The following is a 27,535-nucleotide window of genomic DNA, read 5'->3' as shown; positions in this document are numbered from 1 at the left end:
TGGCTGAAAAAGAAGAAAAAAGAAAAGTAATGGACATTCCAGTATCTAGTCTTGTTTCTAACAGCTCTTTTTTGGCTCTTTTTTTTTTATTGTTAGCCATATTGCACTTAGGCAAAGTTGATAGGTTGGTTAGGATTTAGATAAGTGAACCATTACCAGATAGTGTATTGCCACACATGGCAAACATGGAAAACTGCTACTTTTCTGGATTTTTCTCCGGGTATGTTTCACTTGCCTAAAAAAATCAGAAAGTGTCATATATATATATATATATATATATATATATATATATATATACATATATGAAGTAGTTAATTTGAAAACTAAGCTTGCACTTAGGTACTATTCATAGACATATGTACCTTCCAGAACAGATGGCTTATGACTACCCTTTTTTGTTGTTGTTATTTCAGAGTGTGTGTGTGTGTGTGTGTGTGTGTGTGCACGCGTGTGTGTTTTGGCCTTGCCCACAACATGTGGAAGTTCCCAGGCCAGGGCTCAAACCCACAACACAACAAGGACCCAAGCTGCTGCAGTGACAATGCCAGATCTTTAACCCAGCTATGCCACAAAGAAACTCCTGCCCATCTTTCTTTTATTAGGTTTGTTATCATCTCTCCTCCCCTTCCAAAATCCAACTGCATGCAGCTGCTTCCTTTATTTCAATAAATATTTACAGAAAATTTCATAAAATGTCAGCCACCTACCCCTAGGCCCTTCTTTACCTAGAAATGCTCCAACTCGGAGCTGGGGGTGGGGTGGTCCTCACCTCACCAACTCTTACTCTTAAGCCCTGTAACTATCCTGCCCACCCGCGTGGGCAGAGCGGGTGCAGCTGGGCTGAGGGCTCTCCAGGAGGTGAGCTGGCTGAGCCTCCAGCCTTGCAGGGAGTGTGCTCCCCAAAAGCACAAAGACTCTAAGGGAAAAAAGACAGGTTTGACATATAGCACTGTTATTTTGCCCACAGCAAGTTCTAATGCATCTGCAACAACAAACCACGTGAGCATGAAGTCATGTGCACACTGGGCAGATCTCTTATTTCACTTGCAAAAGGATGTTGGCAGTATTTATACTGACTAACTGCAATGTCCTTGAGGACACTCTATTGGGTGCTGACATGACTTTGAAAGGGAGGATAAGGATGAGCAAGGCTCCAGCATTACAGGTGCATCACTCAGGCTGGTCCATGAAGAAAGCCAAGCTGAGTGCTGATTCCCGGGAGCTCTTTCTCCCCCCGACCCACAATGTCATTTTCTCCTAGAATGGGACCTCGGCGCTCCACGCGGCAGTGCTCAGCGGGAACATTAAGACAGTTGCGCTGCTCCTGGAAGCAGGGGCGGACCCAGCGCTGAGAAACAAGGTACTGTCTTAGTCATCTTTCTCCCACCATCAGGCGCCTGTGCAGAGACATCAGGCAGCGTCTTCCAAAGCCAAGACAACATCTTTCTCTGGCCTCAGTCAATACCTTCACATTTGGGCACAGGAAGGGCATAAAATGCTGTCATTGGTAGGTTACAAGTGAGCCGTGCATTTGGACCCAGAGGATTATATTAAAATCCCCATATCATCCATGATTTTCAGGTAACAATGGGGCAGGGGAGGAGTAGGTGTATGAGTGTCCTGTCATCAGAGAAGTGTAGTAAGTGTCAGAGTTCCAGGAGTTTTACCAGCAACCTCTGTCCTTTGAGTTACTCATGGTAGAGAATTGCCTGTGCTCTTTGGTGACAGTGTGGGGAAGATACTGCTCTTATGTTGTTAACAGGACTTTGCCCCACTGTTCCAAAACCAATCTATATGTTTTCACAGCTCAGAATTCTTCTTAGGTTTCCATAAAGCCAAACTTAGAAGTGGGAGGATGCCCAGTAACCACAGGAAAAAAATGATTGTGTTGTATTCCCTCCCCCTCGACATCTGCATAAGCAGACAAATGCAGGGACGGGGGGGGGCGGCAGAGTGGCCCAGGAGAAAACACACTAAACTACTAACTTTTGCAGAAGGAAGCGGGGTGGGTGCTTATTAATAGGGAAGAATATGAAAAGCAATTTTCATTTTATACTTATATACTGTTTGAGAGGTTTTGGCAGGGGGTGTTGGCTGTGCCAGTGGCATGCAGAAGTTCCCAGGCCAGGAATCGAACCCACGTTACAGCAGTGACCTGAGCCACAGCAGTGACAATGCCAAATCCTTAACCACTAGGCCACTAAGGAACTCCCTGTTTGAGTTTTTATAAGCATCTATTACTGTGTTAGATTTTATTAATAATAAAACCAAAAACATATAGCATTTCATGATCCTTTGAAAAGAAACCATTAAGAGATGCAATTAGGAGTTCCCGCTGTGGCACAGTGGATGAAGAATCCCACTGCAGTGGCCCAGGTCCCTGTGGAGATAAGGGTTCAATCCCCGGCCCAGCACAGTGAGTTAGAGGATCTGGTGTAGGTCCCAACTGTGGCTTGGATCAATCCCCGGCCCAGGGACTTCCATATGCTGTGGGTTTGGCCATTAAAAAAAAGAAGAAGAAGAAGTGGAATTAAACAACATGCCAAGAGTCTCTTTTTCTGATTCCACTTAGCATGTGGAATTATTACTTCCCCTCTTCCTATCATTGAACTTAAAGATAATATTTCTGCTTATCTCTTCCTGAGATACATGGATTTGTTTTCCACCGCCTGGCCTGGCTGCAATAAGCCTGCTGAAATCACAATTGCTCTCTTATCTTTGCACATTCAACACAGACGTCCTAAAGAGATCAATCTTCATTGCCGAGCCATCCGGTACTGAATTAAGGCAAGGAGGAAACGTTTAGTACCTTTATATAGAACCTGAAAAATACATTCTTTGTGTATGTCCTGGAATCTCAGCAGTAATGCTCATGGGGAATTTCCAGTAACCAACATGCTGGCCTTTAGACCCTCCCTAAGAGCTACTTGAGTATATAAGTGGGCTGCTCCTGTTGGAGTTGCATCCCACAGAAGCCCCTGGAGAGCAGGGAGTAGCTGACAGGACACCTCCCATCTGCCCACCAGGCATCCTGTAGAAGCCAAACTCTTCAAAGGCAGCTCCAGAGGCAGGGGTACTGGGATTCCAGCAGCCCCTTGGGACCCTTAAAGAGGTATTCTTGACCTTCACTCACTCATCCGACACACCTCTATTGAGCGCCAACTACATACCATGCACTGTGTGATGTACCTTGTCTATGGGGAGATAATGATGAAAGAGATTCGCATAGTGTCTGCTTTCATGGGCTCAGAGTTTACTGGGGAATAAGGGAAACTAAGCAGTTTGCAATACAGTGTGACAAGAGCTGTCATCAGCAAGTAAAGAATGGGAGTTCCCTTTGTGGCTCAACAATCATGAACCCTCCTAGTATCCATGAGGATGAGGGTTCCAACCCTGGCCTCCCTCAGTGGATTAAGGATTCCGCACTGCTGTGAGCTGCGAAGTAGATCGCAGATGTGGCTCGGATTTGGCGCTACTGTGGCTGTGGTGTAGGCCAGCAGCTGCAGCTCCGATTTGACCCCTCCCCTGGAACTTCCATATGCCGCAGATGCGGCCCTAAAAACCAAAAAGAAAGGTTGGGGGGGCGGACAAAGAATCCTAGAATGCTATTGAGAGTGACTTCTCAGCTAGCACCAAAGCACCCTTCTGCTCTAAGGGATCTAGGACTTCTGCTCTGGGGCTTTGAGGAAGATGTTAGAAGGGAGGGTAACCAGTGGCCCCAACAGCCTCTCCCACACTGTAGCCTTCCCCGTGGTTGCAGGGGTCCTGTGTTCCTCATATTCCCAATGGAAGACTCAGAACATTTCCTCTCCCAGGAGCAGGGGGGACACAGAGTGGCTTGATGCTCTGTGTCTTGAATGTGGACCTAGGGTCCTGATCCATAATGAATAAGATGGCCTTTAGGGACTAGTCTGGGCATGAGCCATCTTAAACAGCCCAACCTCAGCAATCTGAGAATTCAGTGAGGAACCACCTGGGAGAGAGGAGGAATGACCAGGTCTTTTAAAACTATGTGGATGACACATAGAACAGTGATTGCCCAAAACTTGACAACACAATTTAAGAGTATAACACTTTTTTTTTTTTTTTTGTCTTTTTAGGACCCCACCCACAGCATATGGAGATTCCTAGGCTAGGGGTCACAATGGAGCTGCAGCTGCTGGCCTACACCACAGCCACAGCAAGGTGGAACCCGAGCCTCGTCTATGACCTACACCACAGCTAATGGCAACGCTGGATCCTTAACCCACTGAGCAAGGCTGGGGATCGAACATGGGTTCTCATGGATACTAGTCATATTTGTTTCTGCTGAGTCATGACAGGAACTCCTTTAACGCTTATTTTAATGGTAAAGGATATGGACATTCGAGGAGATGGTCACATGCTTGCTGTCACATAAATGGTGTCCACAAGCTTACAGACAGGGGTTCAGCTTCCTAGATCTGTTCCTTTTCCTGATTGTATAGCATCCTCTGGCTACCTGCCAGCCTGCTCACCAAGGACCAATAACTGATGCAAAGCAGTTGGTTCTTCCCGAGTGTACTCTGAGACTGGGTAGCACTCAGGTCCATTCTCCTGGAGCAGTTTGCCCAGCATCAGGCCTGTACAATGTCTGCTCCAGCAGCAACCAAGCAGATGGTAGAATTTGACCCCACAGAGGGACCTCTGGTCTAAAGCAGCGTGGCAAAGCAACTACAATCTGGGTAGGTCCAGTGCCAACATCAAAGATCCTTTGGGCAGAGGTGCAGTGACAGGACATGCAGCACCACAGGCTACTGTGGCAAGCTCATAATTCCCAACAACTGAGGTCCCAGTGAGCGGTGGGGGGCAGGGAGCAGGATCCAGCCTAGAAGGTGGACACTGTGGGAGCTTCACACAGGATCGGATTTTTCAGAAAAAAAGAGGTAGGGCTCCAGGCTTGGCTGTAAGAAAGAGAAAAAACTACACCACGTCTTCTCCCCAACTTGCATTGCTTTTCTACCCTTTAATTGCCTCCCTGAATTCCCAAGAACATTCTTTTGCATCTATGACAACTGTTCTCAAAGTGTGATCTGTAAATTCCTGGGAGGTCCTCAAAACGCTTTCAGGGGTTAGAATACATCAAAACAATATATTTTTTAATTGCAGTTGATTTACAATATTACGCCAATTTCTGCTATACAGCAAAGTGACTCAGTCATACATATACATACATTCTTTTTTTTATATTGTTTTCCATCGTGTTCTGTCCCAGGAGATTGGATACAGTTCTCATGCTGTACAGCAGGACCCCATTGTCTATCCATTCTAAATGTAATAATTTGCATCTGCTAACACCAAACTCCCAGTCCACCCCATTCCCTCTCTCTCCCCCTTGGCAACCACAAGTCTGTTCTCCTTGTCCTTGGATCTGTTTCTGTCTTGTAGATAGGTTCATTTGTGCCACATTTTAGATTCTGCATAAGTGGTATCTCCTTCTGACTTCACTTAGTGTGAGAATCTCTAGTCGAATCCATATTATTGCAGACAGCATTATTTCATTCTTTTTTATGGCTGAATAGTATTCCATTGTGTATATGTATCACATCTTTTTTATCCATTGGGCATTTAGGTTATTTCCATGTTTTGGCTGTTGTGAACAGTGCTGCTATGAGTGTAGGGGTATAGGTATCTTTTTGAATTATAATTTTGTCCAGATATATGCCCAGGAGTGGGATTGCTGGATCATACAGTAAATCTATTTTTAGGTTCCTGAGGAACCACAGTAATGTTTTCCATAGTGGTTGTACCAATTTACATTCCCACCAACAGTGTAGAAGAGTTCCCTTTTTTCCACACCCTCTCCAGCTTTTGTTATTTGTAGACTTATTAATGATGGCCATTCTGATCAGTGTGGTTTTAACCTCATTGTGGTTTTAACTTCCATTCCTCTAGTTCTAGCCAGGTTGAGCATCTTTTAATGTGCCTATTGGCCATCTGTATGTTTTCTTTGGAGAAGTGTCTATTTAGGTTTTTTGCCCATTTTTCAATTGGGTGGTTTGTTTTTTTTGTTGATTCGTGTAAGTTGTTAAATATTCTGGAGATTAAGCCCTTGGTTGCATTGTTTGCATATATTTTCTCCCACTCTGTAAGTTGTCTTTTCATTTTTTTATGATTAAACAATATTCTTAACAATACAGAGACATTATTTGCCCTTTCCACTGTGCTGACATTTGCTGTAATGATGCAAAAACAATGTCGGATGAAACTGTTGTCACTTTAGTACATGTCACATCAGGGGCATAAAGTGTACAGGCAAACGATTTTACAAACCTCTGTTAAGTTCTTTTATTATTTTTCAAAAATACCAATTTTGGAGTTCCCTTGGGGGCACAGTGGGTTAAGGATCTAGCATTGCCAGCTTGCGTCAAAGCTGTGGCATGGGTTCAATCCCTGGCCCTGGGAGCATCCACATGGCTAAGGGTGCAACCAAAAAGAAAAAAAAAATGCCAATTTTACCTAAGAATGTCTTTGATGAAGCAGTAAACAACTTTAATTTTATGAAACCACAACCCTTGCTATATGTCTTTTTAATATCCTGTGTGACATAATATGAAGTTTCATCATGCACTTTTTTTTTTGTCTTTTTGCGCGTTTTCTGGGGCTGCTCCTTCGGCATATGGAGGTTCCCAGGCTAGGGGTGGAATCCAAGCTACAGCTGCTGGCCTATACCAGAGCCATAGCAACACAGGATCCGAGCTGCGTCTGCAACCTACACCACAGCTCACGGCAACGCCGGATCATTAACCCACTGAGCAAGGGCAGGGATCGAACCCGCAACCTCATGGTTCCTAGTCGGATTCGTTAACCCCTGAGCCATGACGGGAATTCCCTCATCATGCACTTCTGCTGTAGACTAGAGTGCACAGTTATCTCAAGGAGAAGCACATGTGTGGTTGTTTGAATTGCAAAGGGAGCTAGCTGGTTTTTTTTTCATGGAACTCCGCTTTTACTTGAAAGGATGACTTGTATCACAATGACCCTAACAGCTTCCCAGTACTTACAGCTTTTCTGATGAATCAGTGGTAATATTAATGAATGTGAGTTTGAGGGGGTTATATAATGAAATGTGTGAAGATTTGGAAGGTATGCATAGCTCAATGAACTAATATTTTCCAAATGGCCAGTACATGATGTCACAAAGCATGCATAAATTTAAAAAAAAATCTACCTGCAAATAGATAGACCTATGATTTTAGTGCAACACATAGTACAAAAATTCACTGATGTGGTTTCGAATTCCACATGGCAGTTAATCTTTAAGAAACTACCACTTGTCTATAGCCACCAGATCCAACAACATATACATCATATACCACAACCAAGTGGGATTCATCCCAGGTTCACAAGAATGGTTCAACATATGCAAATCAATCAATGTCATACACCACATTAACAAAAAGAAAAGTCAAAAACCGCATGATCATCTAGATAGATGCAGAAAAAGCACTTGACAAAGAACAATATCCATTCATGATAAAAACTCTTACCAAAGCGGGTATGGAGGGAATATACCTTAACATAAGAAAAGCCATTTGTGACAAACCCACAGCAAATATAATACTCAGTGGAGAAAAGTCGAGCCTTCCCACTAAAATCTGGAACAAGATAAGGATGCCCACTCTCACCACTTTTATTCAACATAGTATTGGAAGTCCTAGCCATAGTAATCAGACAAACAAAAGAAATAAAAGGTATCCAAATTGTAAGAGAAGAGGTAAAATTGTCACTGTATGCAGATGACATGATACTATATAGAGAAAAACTGTAAGGACTCAACCCAAAAACTGCTTGAACTGATCAACTAATTCAGCAAAGTAGCAGGATGTAAGATTAATGTTCAGAAATCAGTTGCATTTCTGTATACTAACAATGAAATATTAGAAAAGGAATACAAAAATACAGTACCTTTTAAAATTGCACCACAAAAAATTAAATACCCCTGGAAATAAACCTGACCAAGGAAGTGAAAGACTTATATGCTGAGGAAATTAAAGAGGATTCAAAGAAAATTAAATTCAAGGAAATTAAAGGGGATTCGAAGAAATGGAAAGATATTTCATGCTCCTGGGTTGGAAAAGTTAATATTATAAAAATGGCCAGGAGTTCCCCTTGTGGTGCAGTGGAAACAAATCCAACTAGGAGCCATGAGGTTGTGGGTTCAATCCCTGGCCTTGCTCAGTGGGTTAAAGATCTGGCATTGCCATGAGCTGAGGTGTAGGTCGCAGACGCAGCTCAGATCTGGCTTTGCTGTGGCTGTGGCATAGGCCGGCAACAACAGCTCTGATTGGACCCCTGGCCTGAGAACCTCCATATGCCATAGGTGCAGCCCTAAAAAACAAACAAAACAAAACAAAACAAAAAGATCATACTACCCAAAGCAATCTACAAATTCAGTGCAATCCCTATCAAATTACCCATGACATTTTTCACAGAACTGGAACAAACAATCCAAAAATTTATTTCAAACCACAAAAGATCCAGAATTGCCAAAGCAATCCTGAGGAACAAAAACCAAGCAGGAAGTATAACTCTCCCAGACTTCAGGCAATATTATAAAGCCACAGACATCAAGACAGTGTGGTACTGGTACCAAAACAGACATACAGACCAATGGAACAGAATAGAGAACCCAGAAATAAACCCAGACTCCTATGGTCAAGTAAACTTTGACAAAGGAGGCAAGAATATAAAATGGGAAGAAGACAGTCTTTTCAGTAAGTGGTGCTGAGAAAACTGGACAGCCGCGTGTAAATCAATGAAACTGGAACACACCCTCACTCCATGCACACAAATAAACTCAAAATGGCTTAAAAGACTTAAACATAAGACAAGACACCGTCAAACTCCTAGAAGATCACATAGGCAAAACATCCTCTGACATCAACCTTACAAATGTTTTCTCAGGTCAGTCTCCCAAGGCCGCAGAAATAAAAGCAAAAATAAGCCAGTGAAACCTAATCAAACTGACAAGCTTTTGCACAGCAAAGGAAACCATAAAAAAAAAAACCAAAAAGACGACTTACAGAATGGGAGAAAATAGTTTCAAGTGATGCAACTGACAAGGGCGTAATCTCTCAAATATGCAAACAACTTATACAACTCAACAGCAAAAAAACCAACAAGCCAATGAAAAAATGGGCAAAAGACCTGAATAGACATTTCTCCAAAGAAGATATACAGATGGCCAACAAGCACATGAAGAAATGCTCAACATCACTGATTATTAGAGAAATACAAATCAAAACTACTATGAGGTACCACTTCACAGCAGTCAGAATGGCCCTCATTAATAAGTCCACAAATAACAAATGCTAGAGATGGTGTGGAGAAAAAGGAGCCCTCCTATACTGTCAGTGGGAATGTAAATTGGTAGAACCACTATGGAAAACAGTATGGAGGTACCTTAGAAAACTAAATATGGAACTACCATATGACCCAGCAATCCCACTCTTAGGCATATATCTGGACAAAACTTTCCTTGAAAAAGACACATGCCCCCATATGTTCATTGCAGCACTATTCACAATAGCCAAGACATGGAAACAATCTAAATATCCATTGACAGATGAATGGATTAAGAAGACGTGGTATATATACACAATGGAATACTACTCAGCCATACAGAGAACAAAATAATACCATTTGCAGCAACATGGATGGAACTAGAGACTCTCATCCTGAGTGAAGTAAGTCAGAGAAAGGCAAATACCATATGATATCCCTTATATCTGGAATCTGATCATGGCACAAATGAACCTTTCCAAGGAAAGGAAACTCATGGACTTGGAGGACAGACTTGTGGTTGCCATGGGGGAGAGAGAGGGACTGGGATGGACTGGAATTTGGGGTTAATAGATGCGAACTATTGCCTTTCAAACGGATAAGCAATGAGATCCTGCCATATAACACTGGGAACTATGTCTAGTCACTTATGATGGAGCATGATAATGTGAGAAAAAGAATGTGTATATGTATGTGTGACTGGATCATCTTGCTGTACAGTGGAAAACTGACAGAACACTATAAACCAGCTATGATGGAAAAAATAAAAATCATTTAAAAGAAAAGAAAGGAAAAACTACCTCTTGTCCTGTACTGGTGTAGCATCAAAGGAGAATACCTACTATGATGTAAAAAAGCTGTTAGGAGTCCCTGTTGTGGCTCAGCGGTAATGAACCAGACTAGGATCCATGAATGCAGGTTCGATCCCTGGCCTCACTTAGTGGGTTAAGGGTCCAGCACTGCCATGAGCTGTGGTGTAGGTCGCAGATGCGGCTCAGCTATGGCTGTGGCGTAGGTCAGCGGCTACAGCTCTGATTAGACCCCTAGCCTGGGAACTTCCATATGCCACAGGTGTGGTCCTAAAAAGATAAAAATAAATAAAAATGAAAAGGCTGTTAAAAATATTCCCCCAGGAGTTCCCGTGGTGGCGCAGTGGTTAACGAATCCGACTAGGAACCATGAGGTTGCGGGTTCGGTCCCTGCCCTTGCTCAGTGGGTTAACGATCCGGCGTTGCCGTGAGCTGTGGTGTAGGTTGCAGACACGGCTCGGATCCCACGTTGCTGTGGCTGTGGCGTAGGCCGGTGGCTACAGCTCCGATTCAACCCCTAGCTTGGGAATCTCCATATGCCGTGGGAGCGGCCCAAGAAATAGCTAAAAAGACAAAAAATAAATAAATAAAATAATAAAAGATAAGATTTCTAAAAAAAAAAAAAAATTCCTCCATTTTCCAGTTACCTGTCTTGTCTGTGCGAAGCTTAATTTTCTCCCTATACTTGATAAATTAGATATCACAGTAGATTAGATGCAGAAGCAGATAGGAGAATCCAATTGTCTTCTATTAAGCTACGCTGTAAAGAAATATGCAAAACTGTTGACAGTGCTACTCTTCTAACCTTTTTGTTTTTGAAATTTTACTCCTTTTTCATAAATACATTATGTATGTTAAGCTGTCATGAATTATTTTAATGAATTAATAAATATACTTAATTTTTTTCAGTTTTCGTTTCTAATAAGTTAGAAGCAAAAGTTTTGGGGGGTCCTCAATAATTTTTAAGGGTTGTGCAAAGGTCCTGAGGCCAAAAAGTTTGGGAACCATTGTCCTGTAACATCTATTTCTTTTTTTTTCTTTTTCTTTTTAGGGCCATACCTGCAGCATATGGAAGTTCCCAGGCTAGGGGTCGAATCGGAGCTGTAGCTGCTGGCCTACACCACAGCCACAGCAACACCAGATCCGAGCCAAGTCTGACCTAAACCGAAGCTCACGTCAACGCAAGATCCTTAACTCACTGAGCAGGGCCAGGGGTCAAACCAACATCCTCATGGATACTAGTCAGATTCATTACCAGTGAGCCAAAATGGGACCTCCTATTTCTTAAGATAGTGATTCACAAAATAAATGCTTAAAGAATGTGTCTCAGCAGCACTGTGAAGAGAAAGGACATGAAGTGAGTCTGGTTCAGGTGGGGAGTGGGGACCCCTGAAGCTGCTCTTCCCCATATATTTTTTTTAGGTGTAATTAATTTACAAAGTTTTGTTTCAAGTGTACAGAGAAGAGATTTAGTTATATGTATATATATGTGTGTGTGTGTATGTATATACATATATATTATTTTTCAGATTCTTTTCCATTATAGGTTCTTACAAGATATTTAGTAGAGTTCCTTGTGCTATCCGATATGTCCTTGTTTATTTTATATATAGTAGTGTGTGTATGTTAATCTCAAACTCCTAATTTATCCCCCTACCCTGCTATCCCCTTTGGTAACCATAAATTTGTTTTCTACGTCTGTGAATCTGTTTCTGTTTTGTAATTAAACTCATTTGTATCTTTTTTTTTAGATTCCACGAATAAGTAATTTCATGTATTTGTTTTTTTCTACTTCTCTATGTGATTTAATATGATAATGACTTAATATGGTAACCTCCGGGTCCATCCATGTTGCTGCAAATGGCATTATTTCTTTTTTTTGGGGGGGGGGGGTCTTTTTAGGGCTTCACCCCAGGCATATGGAGGTTCCCAGGCTAGGGGTCTAATTGAGCTACAGCTGCCGGCCTACACCACAGCCACAGCAACACCAGATCTGAGCCATATCTGCAACCTATGCCACAATTCATGGCAACACTGGCTCTTTAACCCACTGAGCGAGGCCAGGGATCGAACCCACAGCCTCATGGTTCCTTGTTGGATTCGTTTCTACTGTGCCACGATGGGCCCTCCAATTTTATTCTTTTTTATGGCTGAATAGTATTGCTCTGTGTGTGTGTGTGTGTGTGTGTGTGTGTGTGTGTGTGTGTGTGTATCACATCTTTCTCCATTCACCTGTTGATGGACATTTAGGTCCCACATCTTATTTGCCCTGGATGTTTCCTAACTCTTACCTTCCCATCAAAATCTAAGTCTCAAGTCTCTAAAGAACATACTGCCTGATATAATAAACTAATTAAGTTGTCAAATCCATTTATTGAGTACACCCTAGATAAACCAGGCATTGTGCTGGAAATTAGGATACAGTGATTAGTAAGACAAGGACCCTCGCCTTCTGGTGACTACAGTCTAGTAAGGGATATGGCTAGATAGAAAAATAACTCTAACAGTGAGATAAGAAAGTAACAGGTGAGGAGGTCCCTGTTGGCTCCTTGGGTTTAAGGATCCAGTGTTGTCACTGCTGTGGCTTGGGTTTTATCCCTGGTCGGGAACTTCCACATCCTGTGGGCGTGGCCAAAGGAAAGTAACAGTTGTTATTTACATTTAAATACATTTAAAGAAAACCTTTAATGCCTTGATGCAAAAGACTAGGTCCACTGGGGGTTTTCACCAGTGGTTGAGCAAGTGTGGATCAGCGGCTTCTCTTTGGAGTCCCCGAAACCACACTACTGTGGGAATTCACTAACGCCTATCTTATCTTCTTTCAGGCCAATGAACTTCCGGCAGAACTAACCAAAAATGAACGTATATTGCGTCTCCTCCGAAGTAAAGAAGGACACAGGAAGAGCTAACTTAGTTCCATATTTGACCGAAAGATAGAAACCTTAATCCTATTGTCCAAAAAGACATTGCTTTTCAAATAGTGTTGGAAATTCCTATAAGAAAGAAAATGCCCAGAATGCCCAACCTGGGTCCCTGACCAAGAAGAGCTGTGTTCTGTGCCTTGAGCTAAGAGCAGAGCACCTCAGGGGATCCCTTCCCCTCATGAAGTGGGCTTCTCACACTGCCTATAGCCCCCCTCCAATGGGGCCTGGCACATTCATGGATTCTACAGAAACCCATTTTAAACAACATCAACTTGAGTCTTTCACTTAAACTCTTAAGATAGAGCTAAAGCCTCTAGGAAGTTTTAAGCAAGGAAACAGAAACCTTTGTTCCTTTAAAAAGACTGGAAGTCTGACCTTCAGGAAATTGATGCACTTTTGCTTTTGTGTTAAATGTAGGTGTGCTCAAAGATACAGCACCATCATGGTTTATGTAAATATGTATGTCATCCCAATGTAAAATTTTTCCTTCTACCCGAGGGTCCCAGCCATTGATTATGGATCAATAATGTGTAAAGTTATGTTATTAAAAAAAGCCACTTCTGACCTTCTGCCATATGCTTTTCAAAGATGGACTGTTGAACTATAAAAAAAGACCAATTGTTCATGTGTGAATTGGTCCTCATCGTATTCCTAACATGGAAACATCATTTTTACTTGGAGTTGATGTTGTAAGTATGGTAGGATACAGGTGGCAAATGTGAAAATTCAGAAAATTACAAACCAGGAGAATTGAGGTCTTGTCTCTTTGAACTGTTCTTTTGGGTCTCTTGTTGGGAGTCTGTTTCATGTGCCATCACTAAGTAGACTTAATATGCTGTGGAATCTTGAACTTCCAACACCACATGGCTTGATACAGTGACTTTGCGGTCCTGGATGAAATGAGATATATGCAAGTACAATATGTTGCTGTTACTATTGCAGGAGTATAAGTAATAAAAGACTGTTACTAATATTTAATAAGTGTTCATCTATGCATGTTCTTGAGCTGATTGATTCCAAGAAAGAAACCTTGGTTTTATTTAATTATTCCTTTGGAGGGGTTCAGAATTTACATTCAATGCACTTTACAATCAGTGGTGTCTAAATGCCTCAGTCAGTGCCTCATTGCACACACAAAAGTTAAATCTTCTTTCTGTAATCTACCATGATAAACACTGATAGTATTTCTGTTATTTACACACATATTTAGTTTTCTCGTTCATGTTCTGCTCTGGTTTCCAGCCATTGTCCTATGTGAAAAGATGTTAAGATGGAGGGAATCTCCCCCCCGCCCAAAAAAATATATATATATATATTTTTTTAACCAACTAGTAGTGGTACTTAAGACATTAAATCAGTAAATGATGAATTATAATTTTGAAATTAGAAGATATTCTCGGAGTTCCTGTCATGGCGCAGTGGTTAACGAATCCGACTAGGAACCATGAGGTTGCAGGTTCGATCCCTGCCCTTGCTCAGTGGGTTAAGGATCCGGCGTTGCCGTGAGCTGTGGTGTAGGTTGCAGATGCGGCTCGGATCCCACGTTGCTGTGGCTCTGGCGTAGGCCGGTGGCTACAGCTCCGATTCAACCCCTAGCCTGGGAACCTCCATATGCCGCGGGAGCGGCCCAAGAAATAGCAACAACAACAACAACAAAGACAAAAGACAAAAAAAAAAGAAGAAGATATTCTCTTAAAGTTTGTTCTAATCAGTAAAACAATCAATCAACCAAAGTCACCTTATTTTAATCAATATCACAAGCAAAGCCACTAATGAGCAACCCACAGAGCCACCTGAGAGGCCTACAATGTGACCAGCCAGGCAACCAGCCTGCAGTCTAATTTGGGGATACAAATTAGAAAGCTCTCTCTGTATTGCTAAAACACCTGGATATAAATATTTTAGTAGTTAAAAAGCAGTGCCAGTTTCCTCATTGGCTTTCTTTATTCAGCAAAGTTGTACAAATACACATCTTCTTTCACAGGAATTTCATAAAGCTGTGTTCATTTTGAAGAGGTAAACAATGTGACCCAAAACGCTTTATTTTTTCCCCAACAAAAAAATGGTTGCTCATCACTGATACAAATCAAAAGAGGGTAATGGATCCTGATAACAAAGTTCCAAAAGACAACATGGGATGAGATCACAAACTTAATGTTTTTCCCGGAAGCCTGTTGGCCTATTTGTTAGATCCTTTTAAGTGGATAATGTTCTTGATCAATAGGAGGGACATAAAAATGAATTCAGTAGCTTTAACGATATTTAATGGAAGCTTTAACTGTAGGTAAGAGATTTCTCTAGATTAGAAGGATCACATGTGATCTAGAAAGGATTAGGATGAGATTATAATGTTATCCATAACAGGGAAGATGATTAGTCAACCACCAAAGACTGAAAAAAAATTCTGTTATTTAAACTGCATTTATTTTGCACACAGGTAGATAATTCTTATTTTATGCTACTCTAAGCCACAATTCAATGAGCTCTGCATCTTAAGATTTAGAGGTAGATTTACAAGGAGATCCTGCTGAATAGCATTGAGAACTTTGTCTAGATACTCCTGTTGCAACAGAAGAAAGGCTGAGGGAAAAATGTAATTGTAATGTATACATGTAAGGATAACCTGACTCCCTTGCTGTACAGTGGGAAAATAAAAATAAATAAATAAATAAATAAATAAATACACATCTATCTTAAAAAAAAAAGATTTAGAAGTAATCCCTATGCAAATCATTTGCTTAATTGAACCTCAAGGTTTTTCATTACATCCAACTGTTTGATGACAAATTCCATGTTATAATTCAAAATAAAAGTTAATATACTACCCAGTTCGCCTTAGCTGCTTTTTCCTGTTTGTACCAGAAGTTATTTTTGTGTGATTTTTTAAGAGCATTGAATTTAGCTCTGTTGATGAATATATTGATACTTCAAATCCTAAATAGGATTTTTAAGCTTTATGAACCTATAATTTCATTATTTCTACTGTGAAGAACTTTTGTAATAATCCCAAAAGTTTCTTTTATTCAAACAAACATTCCTGGGATGCAATATTTACAATATTCCCTTGTGGCACAGCAGGTTAAGGATCTGGCATTGCCACACCTGTGGCATGGGTTCAGTCCCTGGCTGGGGAACTTCCACATGCCATGGGTGTGGCCCCCAAAAAATTCCTGGGATAGTCAAGAAAGGTACTGAAAATAGAAACTTTTAATTAAATATCTTGGTGATTTGATAATTGTAGACATTGTGTAAGGATTCTCTCCATCTAATTAATTACTGTATCCACCACCTCACTGATCGTGTGTGTGAACATCTTAATTTCTATGACACTCCTGGCTCTTTGGTCCTTTGCAGTGGGCTTTAATTCTGAAATAACTAATGATTTTGCACTTATTTTTAGGAAACAAGTATCTGCAACAGTAACATTTGGAATCTGGAGAAATTGGTGCCTTTCTGGGGTCCTCCGCTGCTCCATCCACCCTCTGCAACCACAAAAAAAGCTGTCTCATCATCACCTCCCCCGCACTGGGACACCTCGTTGGAGGAAAAGAGCACCCACCAAACATCAGGCTATCTGATGGAGATGCCTGCATCTTGGGGTGGGCCTGCACTGTGGATTATAAGGGTGAGAAACTAAGGTCCTGATTTCATAATAAAATAGTTTATTATGCTAGAACTGGCTGAGCCTCACAGGTTGTGACCAGGTGGAGTCCACAGATTATTAATACTAACAATAGAAGAGCATCTAACATTTGTTAAAGGATCGTAATGTGCTAAGCACTTTACGTAGATAATCTCATACAGTTTTTATGTATTTTATTTTTTCCTTTTTTTTTATGGCTGCACCTGCAGCATACAGAAGTTCTTGGGCTAGGGGTGGAATTAGAGCAACAGGCCTACACCACAGCCACAGCAACACCAGATCCAAGCTGCATCTCCAACCCACCGTGTAGCTTGTGGCAATGCCAGATCCTTAACCCACTGAGCAAAAACCGTGTTGGGTTCTTAACCTGCTCAGCCACAATGGAAACTCCCATATGCATTTTCTCATTTACCCCTGATAACAATCCTATGGAACAGGCACCATTATCAACCTCATCTTGCAGCTGAGGAGGCTTTGAGAGTGTTTAAAAAAAAAAAAAAAAGGCAAGAACGTGCCCCAAATTGAGTCACCTACCCTCCCAGGACAGCAAACCAAGATTTAATTTCAATGCCAGCACTTTAATTCCAAAATTCCCAGTAGTGTGAACTTTAACCAGTCAATCTGGAATTACCAGATTAGTTCCTATGAGGTAAATTGCATGATAGATCCCCACCTTTCCCTTAAAGGAAGGTGACCTTGCCTGAAAAAACCTTTTTTCTTTTGTTTCAGATTTCCTTGTCCCACCGCCTTTCTACCTTTGGAAAACATCCCTTTCGTACAGTTCTTTTTTTTTTTTTTTTATCTTTTTAGGGCCCAACCAGGGACATAAGGAGGTTCCCAGACTAGGGGTCGAATCAGAGCTGCAGCTGCCAGCCACAGCCACAGCAACACCAGATCTGAGCCGCATCTTCAGCCTACACCACAGCTCACGGCAACACGGGATCCTTAATGCTGGATGCTTAATCCCTAACAAGCCTGGGGATGAAACCCAAATCCCCATGGATACTTTTCGAGTTTTTAATCCACAGAGCCACAACAGGAACTCCTAACCTTCTAATTTTTAATGAGGGAAATGCTGTTATTGTTCCCATTTCTCGCAGTTGGACTTTTAAGAATAGCCTTAGAAATAGAGTCTTCCCTTTCTAAGCACTGGACTTCCTGTTTTAGGAAAGATTAGACCCCCAAGCCACCCCAGATGAAGGCAATAGGTTCCTAGGAGGATGGACGCAGATCTCCGACCCCGCCTCTGATTGTGGCTCTTCACCTTGGAGACCTGCTTCGGACACCGGTCTGGCTGACACAAGGTCTGCACCTGGAATGTGGATGCTCAAGTTGGGCAGCAAGAAACAACAGCCTGCGGAAAACAACTGCCTGCATAGATTAAACACCACAAGGATTAACTGCCCTCTATCATGGAACTCGACCCTCACCACCCCTCTTGACCTTCACCCCTCCCTCTTCATTATTCCTGCCACAAGTTCTGGCCAGGAACTCCAGCCATGGATTCCTGCCACAGATCCTTTATAAGCCTAGCAACCTCCTCACAGCTGTGGCTGGTGTCATCTCGAGCTCAGTCCGTCCCCCTCTGATGCTGTGATAAATCCCTCTTGCTTGACCACCGTGGCCTTGCACCTTCCTTCCTCTACAGACCTAACAGAAGGAACCTGTGTTATGTATCTGAATCCTCCAGATTAGGGAATACCAATGCAAAACCCCAAAGGCCAAGTTTCAAGTTATCCCCATACTAACTGCATCCTATATAAGTGGAAGATATACTGCGACCCATGACTGGATTAATCACCAATTCAGAATACCCTGAGTATGGTGAATAATGCTTTACCAAAAGTCTGACCAACAGTACCCCTTTCCTGAACCCTCATAAACCACTGACACTAAAGTCATGAGTTGTAGCTGTAAGCTCTTTTAAGTGAGGTCACAGTGCAGGGGGTGGGGGTGGGGGGGTACAATGGACTGAATTGTGTCCCCCTGCCCCCAAATTCATATGTTGAAGCCCTAACCCCCAAAGTACCCTTTCTTTTTTACTTTTATTTTTATTGCTTTTTAGGGCTGCAGTTGCGGCATATGGAGGTTCCCAGGCTAAGAGTCCAATCAGAGCTACAGTTGCCGGCCTACTCCACAGCCGCAGCAACACAGGATCTGAGCCTCATCTGCAACCTACAGCACAGCTCATAGCAACACCAGATCCTTAACCCACTGAGCAAGGCAGGGATGGAACCCACATCCTCATGGATACTGGTGGGATTCTTACCACTGAGCCACACCGGGAACTCCCAGAGTACCTATTTTAGAGCTAGAGCTTTTAGGAGGTAATTAAGGTTGAACAAGGCCTTAAGGGTGAGGCCTTAATCAGGCAGGACTGGTGACTATACCAAGAGGATCTCTCTCCCTCCACACATTCGCACCAAAAAAGACCATGTGAGCAAAGTGAGAAGGCAGCGGTCTGCAAGCCAGGAAATGGGGCCTCTCCAGAAACCCAGCTGACTTGGATGGAGTTCCTCCTGTGGCACAACAGGATCCGAGGCTTCCCTGTAGCAGTATGACTCAGGTTCAATCCCCCTCTTGGCACAGTGGGTTAAAGGATCTGGCCTTGCCACAGCTGCAGCATGGGTTGCAACTGTGACTCGGATCTGATGCCTGAACCGTGGGATATAAATTCCTGTCATTTAAGCAACCCAGTTTGTGGTATTTGTTATGGCAGCCTGAGCTAACGTAAGAGGGGGAAAGTGGAGTTTCCGTTGTGTCGCAGTGGTTAACGAATCCGACAAGGAACCATGAGGTTGCAGGTTTGATCCCTGGCCTTGCTCAGTGGGGTAAGGATCCAGCATTGCTGTGGCTGTGGTGTAGGCCTGTGGCAACAGCTCTGATTAGACCCCTAGCCTGGGACCCTCCATGTGCCAAGGGAAAGGCCCTAGAAAAGGCAAAAAAAAAAAAAAAAAGAGGGAGAAAGTGGGGGGAGAAAAGGAAGCAAGGTGAAGAAGTGCTGGGGCCACCAGGAAGGACCTCACTTAGCACCAGATGAAGTCAGCTGCATCCCAGTGCCCCAGAGGCTCAGTTTGATCTTCATTTCCTATTACAGAATCTCAGCCTTCAAGTTAGAATCTAGGTAAGCTTGTTATTGGTGCCGTGGTTAGGCAGTCTTTTTTCTTTGCCCATTTGAATCACTGCCTACTTGAACTGTTCCAAGTCAGCAGCAGAAAAACAAACAAAAACTTCCATATTAGAAGAAATCAAAGTTATTTTGTTGTAATAAAATTTTATGAACATGAATATACTGCTCAAATCACATCGCTAGTCTAGAAGATGAGATGCAATAGATGCTTAGCCAGTGAGGTAACCCAGGAGAACAAAGGCTAAAGAACATGTTTTATGAACTTCCGGTATGATCATCTGTGTTGAACACCACTAAGAGAGCAAGTGAGATGAAAACAAGCAATTGTCATTGGTTTGGCAACATAATAACAAGTGACAACTTTATGAAGAGCAGCTGTCCATCTGATGGCTGAGGCTCTGGGGGAAGGTGGGGAGATGGATCCTTACAGCAAAACCATTCCAGATGAATAATTATCTTCATGAAATCATTGAAGCTCTAAAAGAAACCAATTTTTTAAACACTTTAAACTAGTAAATGAGTAAAAGCATCTGCAATGCATATGCTAAACCAACAGGTTAATTTTCTTTTTCTTTCTTTTTTTGGCTTTTAAGGTCTGCACCTGCGGCCTATGGATGTTCCAGGCTAGAGATTAAATTGGAGCTGAAGCTGCTGGGCTATACCACTGCCACAGCAACACTGGATCCCAGATATTCATCTGTGACCTACACCACAGCTCACGGCAATTTGGTCCCTTAACCCACTGAGGCCAGGGATCAAACCCACGTCCTCATGGATACTAGTCAGGTTTGTAATCCGCTGAACCACAACGGGAACTCTCAGGTTAATTTTCTTAATAAATAGCTTAAATAAATCAATATAAAAAAACTGATAGAAAATGAACACAGAAAGAAATAAAATCACTTATAGATGGATGAAAAATTCTGGCTCTCATAATTAATGAAACACAAATTAAAGCATCATAGTATTTTTTAAAATAAGAAATAAAATAATTAAAATCACAGATGTCATTCTTCACCTATCAGAATGGCAAAGATAAGTGTTGGCAAGGAGATAGAATCAGGTATTTCCACGTGCTGTTAGCAAAGATATAAACTGCAATCTCTTTGGAGGGCAATTTGGTAATAATCAAAACTAAAGTAAATACTTCCTGATTCAGCAGTATACAATTTTTGCAACAGCTCCATCTGTAGATGTTAGTAAAGATTTAGGTGCAGGAATGTCCATTACATTGTTTCCGGTAACAAAAGTAACAAACCAAACATCCAACAGGAGACTGATTAAATAAAATATGTAATGGATTGAAAACTATTAACAGATTATTTCTAGCCTTCTTCTTCCATTTGCTAGGTTAAAAAAAAATTGTTTTGGGTCCATGTTCTCATCTCTCTCCCTAAGGAAAATGTTCAATAGCTTTTAGAATTTTCTCATGCAGTATCTGGAAGAAAGCAGAGGGCACAGAAAGATGCAAAGCTTTGTGGAATCCAGACCAACTCAGGCATTGAGGAAGTATAAGAAAATGAAAGGTGAATGTATGTAATGTTACTGGAGACAGACAACCCCTTCACATGTAGAAATGCATTTGAGGCTGGAGTTATTTTGAAATACTTTTTGGTTGATGAACTCTACTTCACTAACTTGGGCACTGCTCTGAGACTAAGCCTACATTGCTGGCTTCAGAGATGTCATATAGGAGTTCCCATCATGGTGCAGTGGAAACGAATCCCACTAGGAACCATGAGGTTGCAGGTTTGATCCCTAGCCTCACTCAGTGGGTTAAGTTTCTGGCGTTGCCTTGAGCGGTGGTGTAGGTCACAGACTCAGGTCAGATCCCACTTGGCTGTGGCTGTGGTGTAGGGTGGCAGCTGTAGCTCAGATTTGACCCCTAGCCTGGGAACCTCCACATGCCACTATTTCGGCCCTAAAAAGCAAAAAACAAAGAAAGAAAGAAATATCAGTTACAATGGAATCCCATAAAGCTAGTAAAGGTAGGGAGGTGGAAAAGCATATTGCTAAATGTAAAAAAGCAAGCTGCAAACCGTATACCACCATATGTTCCCGCTTGTTTAAAAAGCCCATGAATTATATTCACATACGTGTTTTCAAATGCATAGAAGTTTTCTGGAGGCTGTTTCTGCAAATTTATAAAGATGCATCATCTCATAATTTCATAGACCCTTTCGTTTTTTGTCCTTTATTTTTATGCAATCATTGCTGAATGGTGTTTACAGTGAAAGTGGAATAGAGCATTACTTAAAAAGTCTCTTAGAATCTGAACAACATGTCAAATGAAATACAAATGCACAATGTAAAAACAAGTTAAGTTTTATTTGGGGAACTTACTGAGGACCATAGTCCAAGAGGCAGCCTCTGAGAGATTTGAGGAACTCTTCTGAAGAAATAATGGAAGAGCCAGGGTGTATGTGAAATTTTTTCGATAGGTAAAAATATGTTGTCAGGCATAAAAAAATTACCACTAATCACAAAGAACAGACATCTCAAGTTAATGATTGTATTACTTTTCTAAGTTTGGGAAGATGAAAGAATCTGGAGTCTTTGGAAATTTTCCTTAGATATGCATCTTAACTACCTAGTGGCCAGTATATCTTATGCACAGAAAGCTTTGTCTTTTTTTCCATCCTGAATTCCCTTCAGGGTTTGTACAGTAGCAACTGCAGTGGCTAATGGCTTAATCCTTGTAGAAGTAGATTATGAGCAACTTTTTTTTCTTTACACACCTTAAAACAATTTTCAGAGAGGGAGAAAATGCACCACTATGATTATCCATAATGGAGGATCATAAATGATATTTTTTTGTAAATTATAAACTTTTGTGTATTTTTCAAAGTTTCTACTATTACTATTCAAAGTAATTTGTAAGCATGGATTACTTTATCAACAACAAAAAAATCTTTTAAATATATGATCATTTATTTTTCAAATATATGCTAGGCTTTTGGGTACTGTTGAAGCTGTACAAAAAACAGAAGCAGAAAAAAAATATGTCTAAAAAATCTTTTTGTTACTATTTTGGAGAATAGTGGACATAATTTGTCCAGTATCAAAATTTCTGCCCATCCCAGAAATATCTCATATGGTGCTTTGAAGTTTCCTTCACTCAGGAGGGCTGGTTAAACCACAAAGAACTGACTTCACTCCCTAGAGTTTCTGATTCAGAGCATCCAGGGTGGAGCCCATAACTTGAATTTCTAACAGATCCCCAGGTGGTGCTGCTGCCAATGGTTCAGTAATAGCATTTTTTTTTTTTTCTTTTTGGCGGCCCCTGGGGCCAGGAATGGAAACCATGCCACAGAAGGGACCCTAGCCCATGCAGTGACAATGCCGGATCCTTAACCTGCTGAGTCACAAGGAAACTCCTCAGTAACAATATTTTCAGTACCTCTGCAGGAAGCCGGATACTTGATCATCAGGGAGAGCACTAAGAGCCTGAGAGCAAGCAGTGCATGAGGCTAGGAGGTCATCATGGAAGATCTAAGGCTGATGGTCCAGAGGAGATTCCTATAGTTTCAGTACCCAGCCAGTTACGTGGACTTTTCAGAGCAGGCAGGGGAGGTCGGGAGGCAAGTTAGTGACTGAATCAGCCACTTTGTAGAGTAGGAATGAGAACATCAGCTGCATCGTGGTCCTAACTCAATTGGGCTTGATCATTGCTACAGATGGATAGTCAACCTTTTCACTGTAAATTGGCTTCTACTGTGGGAAGAAGAAATTCTTTCCTCCATTTCCTTAACTACAAAATCGAAATGACTTATGCTTTTGAGTGCTCTTAATAATTGAAACCTGAGGGGAAATGTTACCAGAAATGAATATAATAATAATAGGTATTAAAACCAAAAAAGATTATCTCAACCGAGTGTAAGACTCAAACCCCAAGATGCTTCTTTTTTTTTTTTTTGCTTTCGTGATAGTTCGCCTAGAACCTAAAGGACTCTAGTCCCACCCACCTCTGGGTCAGACTTCCCCGGGTAGGTTTGGGGCGGGGGGGCTCTTGTTCCGGCCGCCGGTTCTCTGCCACGCTCGGTTCGCCCAGCAGATGGTGCAGTTCTAGCGCTTTTACAAGATGGGCTGAGCAGAGAGAAAACAGAGATTGGGTCGCTCAGAGGCATCGCCCACTGCCACGCTCCGCCCAACGAACTGTCAGATCACAACACTGTCAGGCCACTACGTGGCACCGCCCCCAGCTTTGTTAGAAGTGTCCAGACACGGGTTTCCTTTTGGGTGATTGGGTTTGGAAGGAAAACTTGCTCCGGGTGCTAACTGGGGACGAAATAAACACATATTCCTCTGAGAAGTGGGGGGGGGGGGTCTCCATTGAGAAAACGGTCCCCAAGCACTCCCATTTACTAAAACCTTCTCGTCCACAGTCTCCAATCCAGGAAAGACAAAAAGGGAGAAATGAGTTGAAGCATCAAACCCACACAGCGATGGGACAACTCAGAAATATCCTTTTCAGCCCGGATTCCAAACGTTCAGCGGCCCAAGTCGGGGCGTCCCCAACCCCTTGACGTGCCCCCAGGCGCAGCAGGGCGGAGAAGCGCAGAGCCGGCACTTGGGAGGGTGCCGTGGCCTCATGTGGTCGGGTCCCGCTTAGCCCCGTCCCTGTCCCGCCCAACACGAGTCCATGGCGTCCCGGCAGTGGCTCCACCCAGAAGTGGGAGGGGCCGACGACGCCTTCCTTCCTGACCTGCGCGCGCAGCCAGCCGGCTCTGGTGTCTGTTCCCTCCCTCAGCCGGCGCGGCAGCCTGAGACGTCTCGGGACGCTGAACCCGACTGCCAGCTGAACCTCGGACGTCCGCCGCCCCGCGTCGCGGCACCATGAGCGCGCGCGGCCCGGCCTTCGGCCTCCTCCTGCTGCTGCTCTGCCTTGTGCAGGTGAGCGGATGTCCGCGACCTGGGCGGGCTCTGGGGGATGTGGTGGGGCCGCGAGTCGGGGAGGGTGGCGGGCTGTGCTGCGGCTTAGGCGCCTCCGGTCCCAGAGGGGACCAGCCGCGGGGCGGCTGAAGAAGTTGGTCTAGCGGTGGAGCTCCTGGAGATGCCCCCCGCCCACCTCTCCCGTGCCTTCTGGCCACGCACATTTCCCTGTGGTCTGGAAGAGGATGGCTACTGAAAGCTGCCTGTTTGACCTGTCTTGAACCCATTCCACCTGTGGTCACCTAATTTATGGGTTTAGGATGTGGAATCAGAGGGAAGGAGGAAAGTGGGTAGAGAGGGTAGGGTTCTTATTTAGTCTGCCTTTTTCCTCCTCTTAATTCTGCCACATGCACACGAATTCTTTATAAATTTGTTTAGAAGATCTGACCACTTTATGTTTCTTTTTCTCCTTCCCTAAAGCTGAGGGTGGGAGAGGAGGTAAAGGAGACTATCCATTTAGGCACCAAATTGGAGCAGACCTAAGTACTTTATGTATGTCAGTGTGATCTTCTAAAGAGCACAAGTGACTTCTTATCCGCTCCCTTTACGTCTTGAGAAACAGGCTCACAGGTGCAGTGGCCATTGAATTTCGTCTTGTCACATTACTAGCTCTGGAAAGAATGGGGCCTGGAGCTCCAAGTCCTGACTCCCTGGGTCGGCTTTCCCTTGGTTTAATAGCCTTGGGCCTCAGCCCTCGCTGCTGTTTGTGTCTAGAGTGTTCTCTTTTAAAACTGTGGGAGTCAGGGGGAATGTCTAAGGATGTAGTGCTAATTAAACCAGATCCAGATGAAAGAATGAGCCTCTGGAATCCCCTGCCCTGGTGCCCACTCATGGTTGTGTCAGTGATGAGGGGTTAGTGAGTCATAGGGGAAAGCAAACGAAGGGATTTCCTGTACTAGAAAAACCTCTCCTTGGACTTCTGCATCCTTCTCAGAAGGAGACAGGTGGTGCTGACCCAGGAGAGGCCTCCTGGCTGTGCCTGCGGTGGGGGGCTCACCCTTCTGGTGCCTGGATGTGATGGGAGGCGGAGGAAAGCAAGTTTCAGGCAGGTGGTTTGGAATGGGGTCAGCTGGTAGACCACCTGCTGGCTCTTGGGCTTTGCACACTTTATTCTTTCAAGTCTAACGTTTTCCGAAGATAAATAATACCTCACATGACTAGTAATGTGATATGTGGAGAGACCTCATCACTGTAGTAAAAACTCAGGAAATAGTAGCAGTTAGTTGCTTTGAAAATAGAGTGATTCAGTTTCCCTTGAGTTTTAGGTCAGGGTCTAACAGGCAGGCTTTGCATTGCTAAGTAGCTTTTATCTCGGAAATCCTTTTACCTCAAGGTAGTGGCCAAGGCTGATGGCCAGTGAGGGCCTCTCCTCCTAGGACTTTTGAGACAGGTCAGAAGTTGATCACAAGTTTCTTGCAAAACTCCTTGAGAAGGTTTGTAAATATGAACTGGAAATGCTTTTGTTATTTTAGGATTAACTCCCTCTTGTCTACACAGGCTTTCAGTACACCCAAACAGATAGCAGGGCTGGTGGTAGGACTCCCTGCTTTTAGAATTCTCACTGATTGACAGCAGCTCGTCTGGGTTCAGTGTGAGCTCTAATAAAGTTCTGTCGCAGAATTCCAGACTAACTGTCCTCCATAAGGTCTGAAATATATTTTGGGGGATTTTTGCCCTCCTTAATTTTTTCTTTTTTTTGGCTTTTTAGGGCCGAATTCTCGGCATATGGAGGGTCCCAGGCTAGGGGTCCAATCGCAGCTGCAGCTGCCGGCCTACACCACAGCCACAGCAATGCAGGATCGGAACCACATTTGCAACCTACACCACAGCTCACGGCAACGCTGGATCCCCAACCCACTGAGCGAGGCCAGGGATTGAGCCTGAAACCTCATGGATCCTAGTCCAGTTCGTTAACCACTGAGCCACAGCAGGAACTCCTGCTCTCCTTAATTTTTAATTTTTATAAATGATGAAATAACATTGCTACACTGCATGATTTTCAGACCTCATGCTTATCCAAATAATATGTGCAGTTTTGAGAAATAGTACATGTCTCTCTTGACTATAATTTTTATGTTCATTTTCTTGAACCTGGACCCTAATGAGGCCTGGGTAGGTATTAAGCCATCAAAACTACTTTTCCTGGAGTTCCCATTGTGGCTCAGTGGTTAACGAATCCAACTAAGTACCATGAGGTTTGTGGGTTTGATCCCTGGCCTTGCTCAGTAGGTTAAGGATCCGGCGTTGCTGTGGGCTGTGGTGTAGATTGCAGACTCGGCTAAGATCCCTCATTGCTGTGGCTCTGGCATAGGCCGGTGGCTATAGCTCTGATTAGACTCCTAGCCTGAGAACCTCCATATGCCATGGGTGCAGCCCTAAAATAGACAAAAAACAAAACAAAAAACAAAAAAACAAAACTACTTTTCCTGAGGAGGTTGGGAATGGATTGATCTTTGGGGCTGAGAATATTGAGGAATAACCCTCTGAAATTGGAGCAAATGTGGATAATCTTTTCCAGTCTCTTCTATCCCTTGATTGATGCTATGATCAGTTATCTTACTAATGTAAGTAATCAAGGGAAATGGTTTTTTGTTTTGTTTTGCTTTGCTTTATTACCAGCAAGTGCGCAGAAAGAAAACAACTTGCTGAATAGGTCTTTGTATTCCTTCAGTGTTTGTCCTGTTACCCAGAACAAAGATTCCTCTTTTCCTGTGTAACCCATGCCCTCCCAGCACTCCTCTGAAAAGGGATGCTTTTCAGGGTGTTTTACAGATGACACATTACCTGTGTGGAA

General features: G+C 43.0%; 2 protein-coding genes across 3 annotated transcripts in view; both read left to right on the top strand.

The window, feature by feature from the left end:
• Window positions 1-14,014, top strand: part of ANKRD29 (ankyrin repeat domain 29) — a 56,407-nt gene extending 42,393 nt beyond the window's left edge. For both annotated transcript variants that reach the window (XM_047793934.1, XM_047793933.1), the window contains 2 exons: window positions 1,262-1,360; window positions 12,938-14,014. In XM_047793934.1, coding sequence (XP_047649890.1) covers window positions 1,262-1,360; window positions 12,938-13,021 — 183 coding nt within the window. In that variant the 3' untranslated portion in view covers window positions 13,022-14,014. The remainder of the gene's footprint in view (window positions 1-1,261; window positions 1,361-12,937) is intronic.
• A 10,514-nt stretch (window positions 14,015-24,528) lies between these two features.
• Window positions 24,529-27,535, top strand: part of NPC1 (NPC intracellular cholesterol transporter 1) — a 48,411-nt gene continuing 45,404 nt past the window's right edge. The window contains exon 1 of the mRNA XM_047793921.1: window positions 24,529-24,702. Coding sequence (XP_047649877.1) covers window positions 24,646-24,702 — 57 coding nt within the window. The 5' untranslated portion in view covers window positions 24,529-24,645. The remainder of the gene's footprint in view (window positions 24,703-27,535) is intronic.

This window comes from Phacochoerus africanus, chromosome 8 (assembly GCF_016906955.1).
Source record: "Phacochoerus africanus isolate WHEZ1 chromosome 8, ROS_Pafr_v1, whole genome shotgun sequence".
In the NCBI taxonomy this organism is placed as follows: Eukaryota; Metazoa; Chordata; class Mammalia; order Artiodactyla; family Suidae; genus Phacochoerus; species Phacochoerus africanus.
The sequence above is the reverse complement of the archived record's forward strand: the minus strand, read 5'-3'. Positions and strand labels throughout refer to the sequence as shown.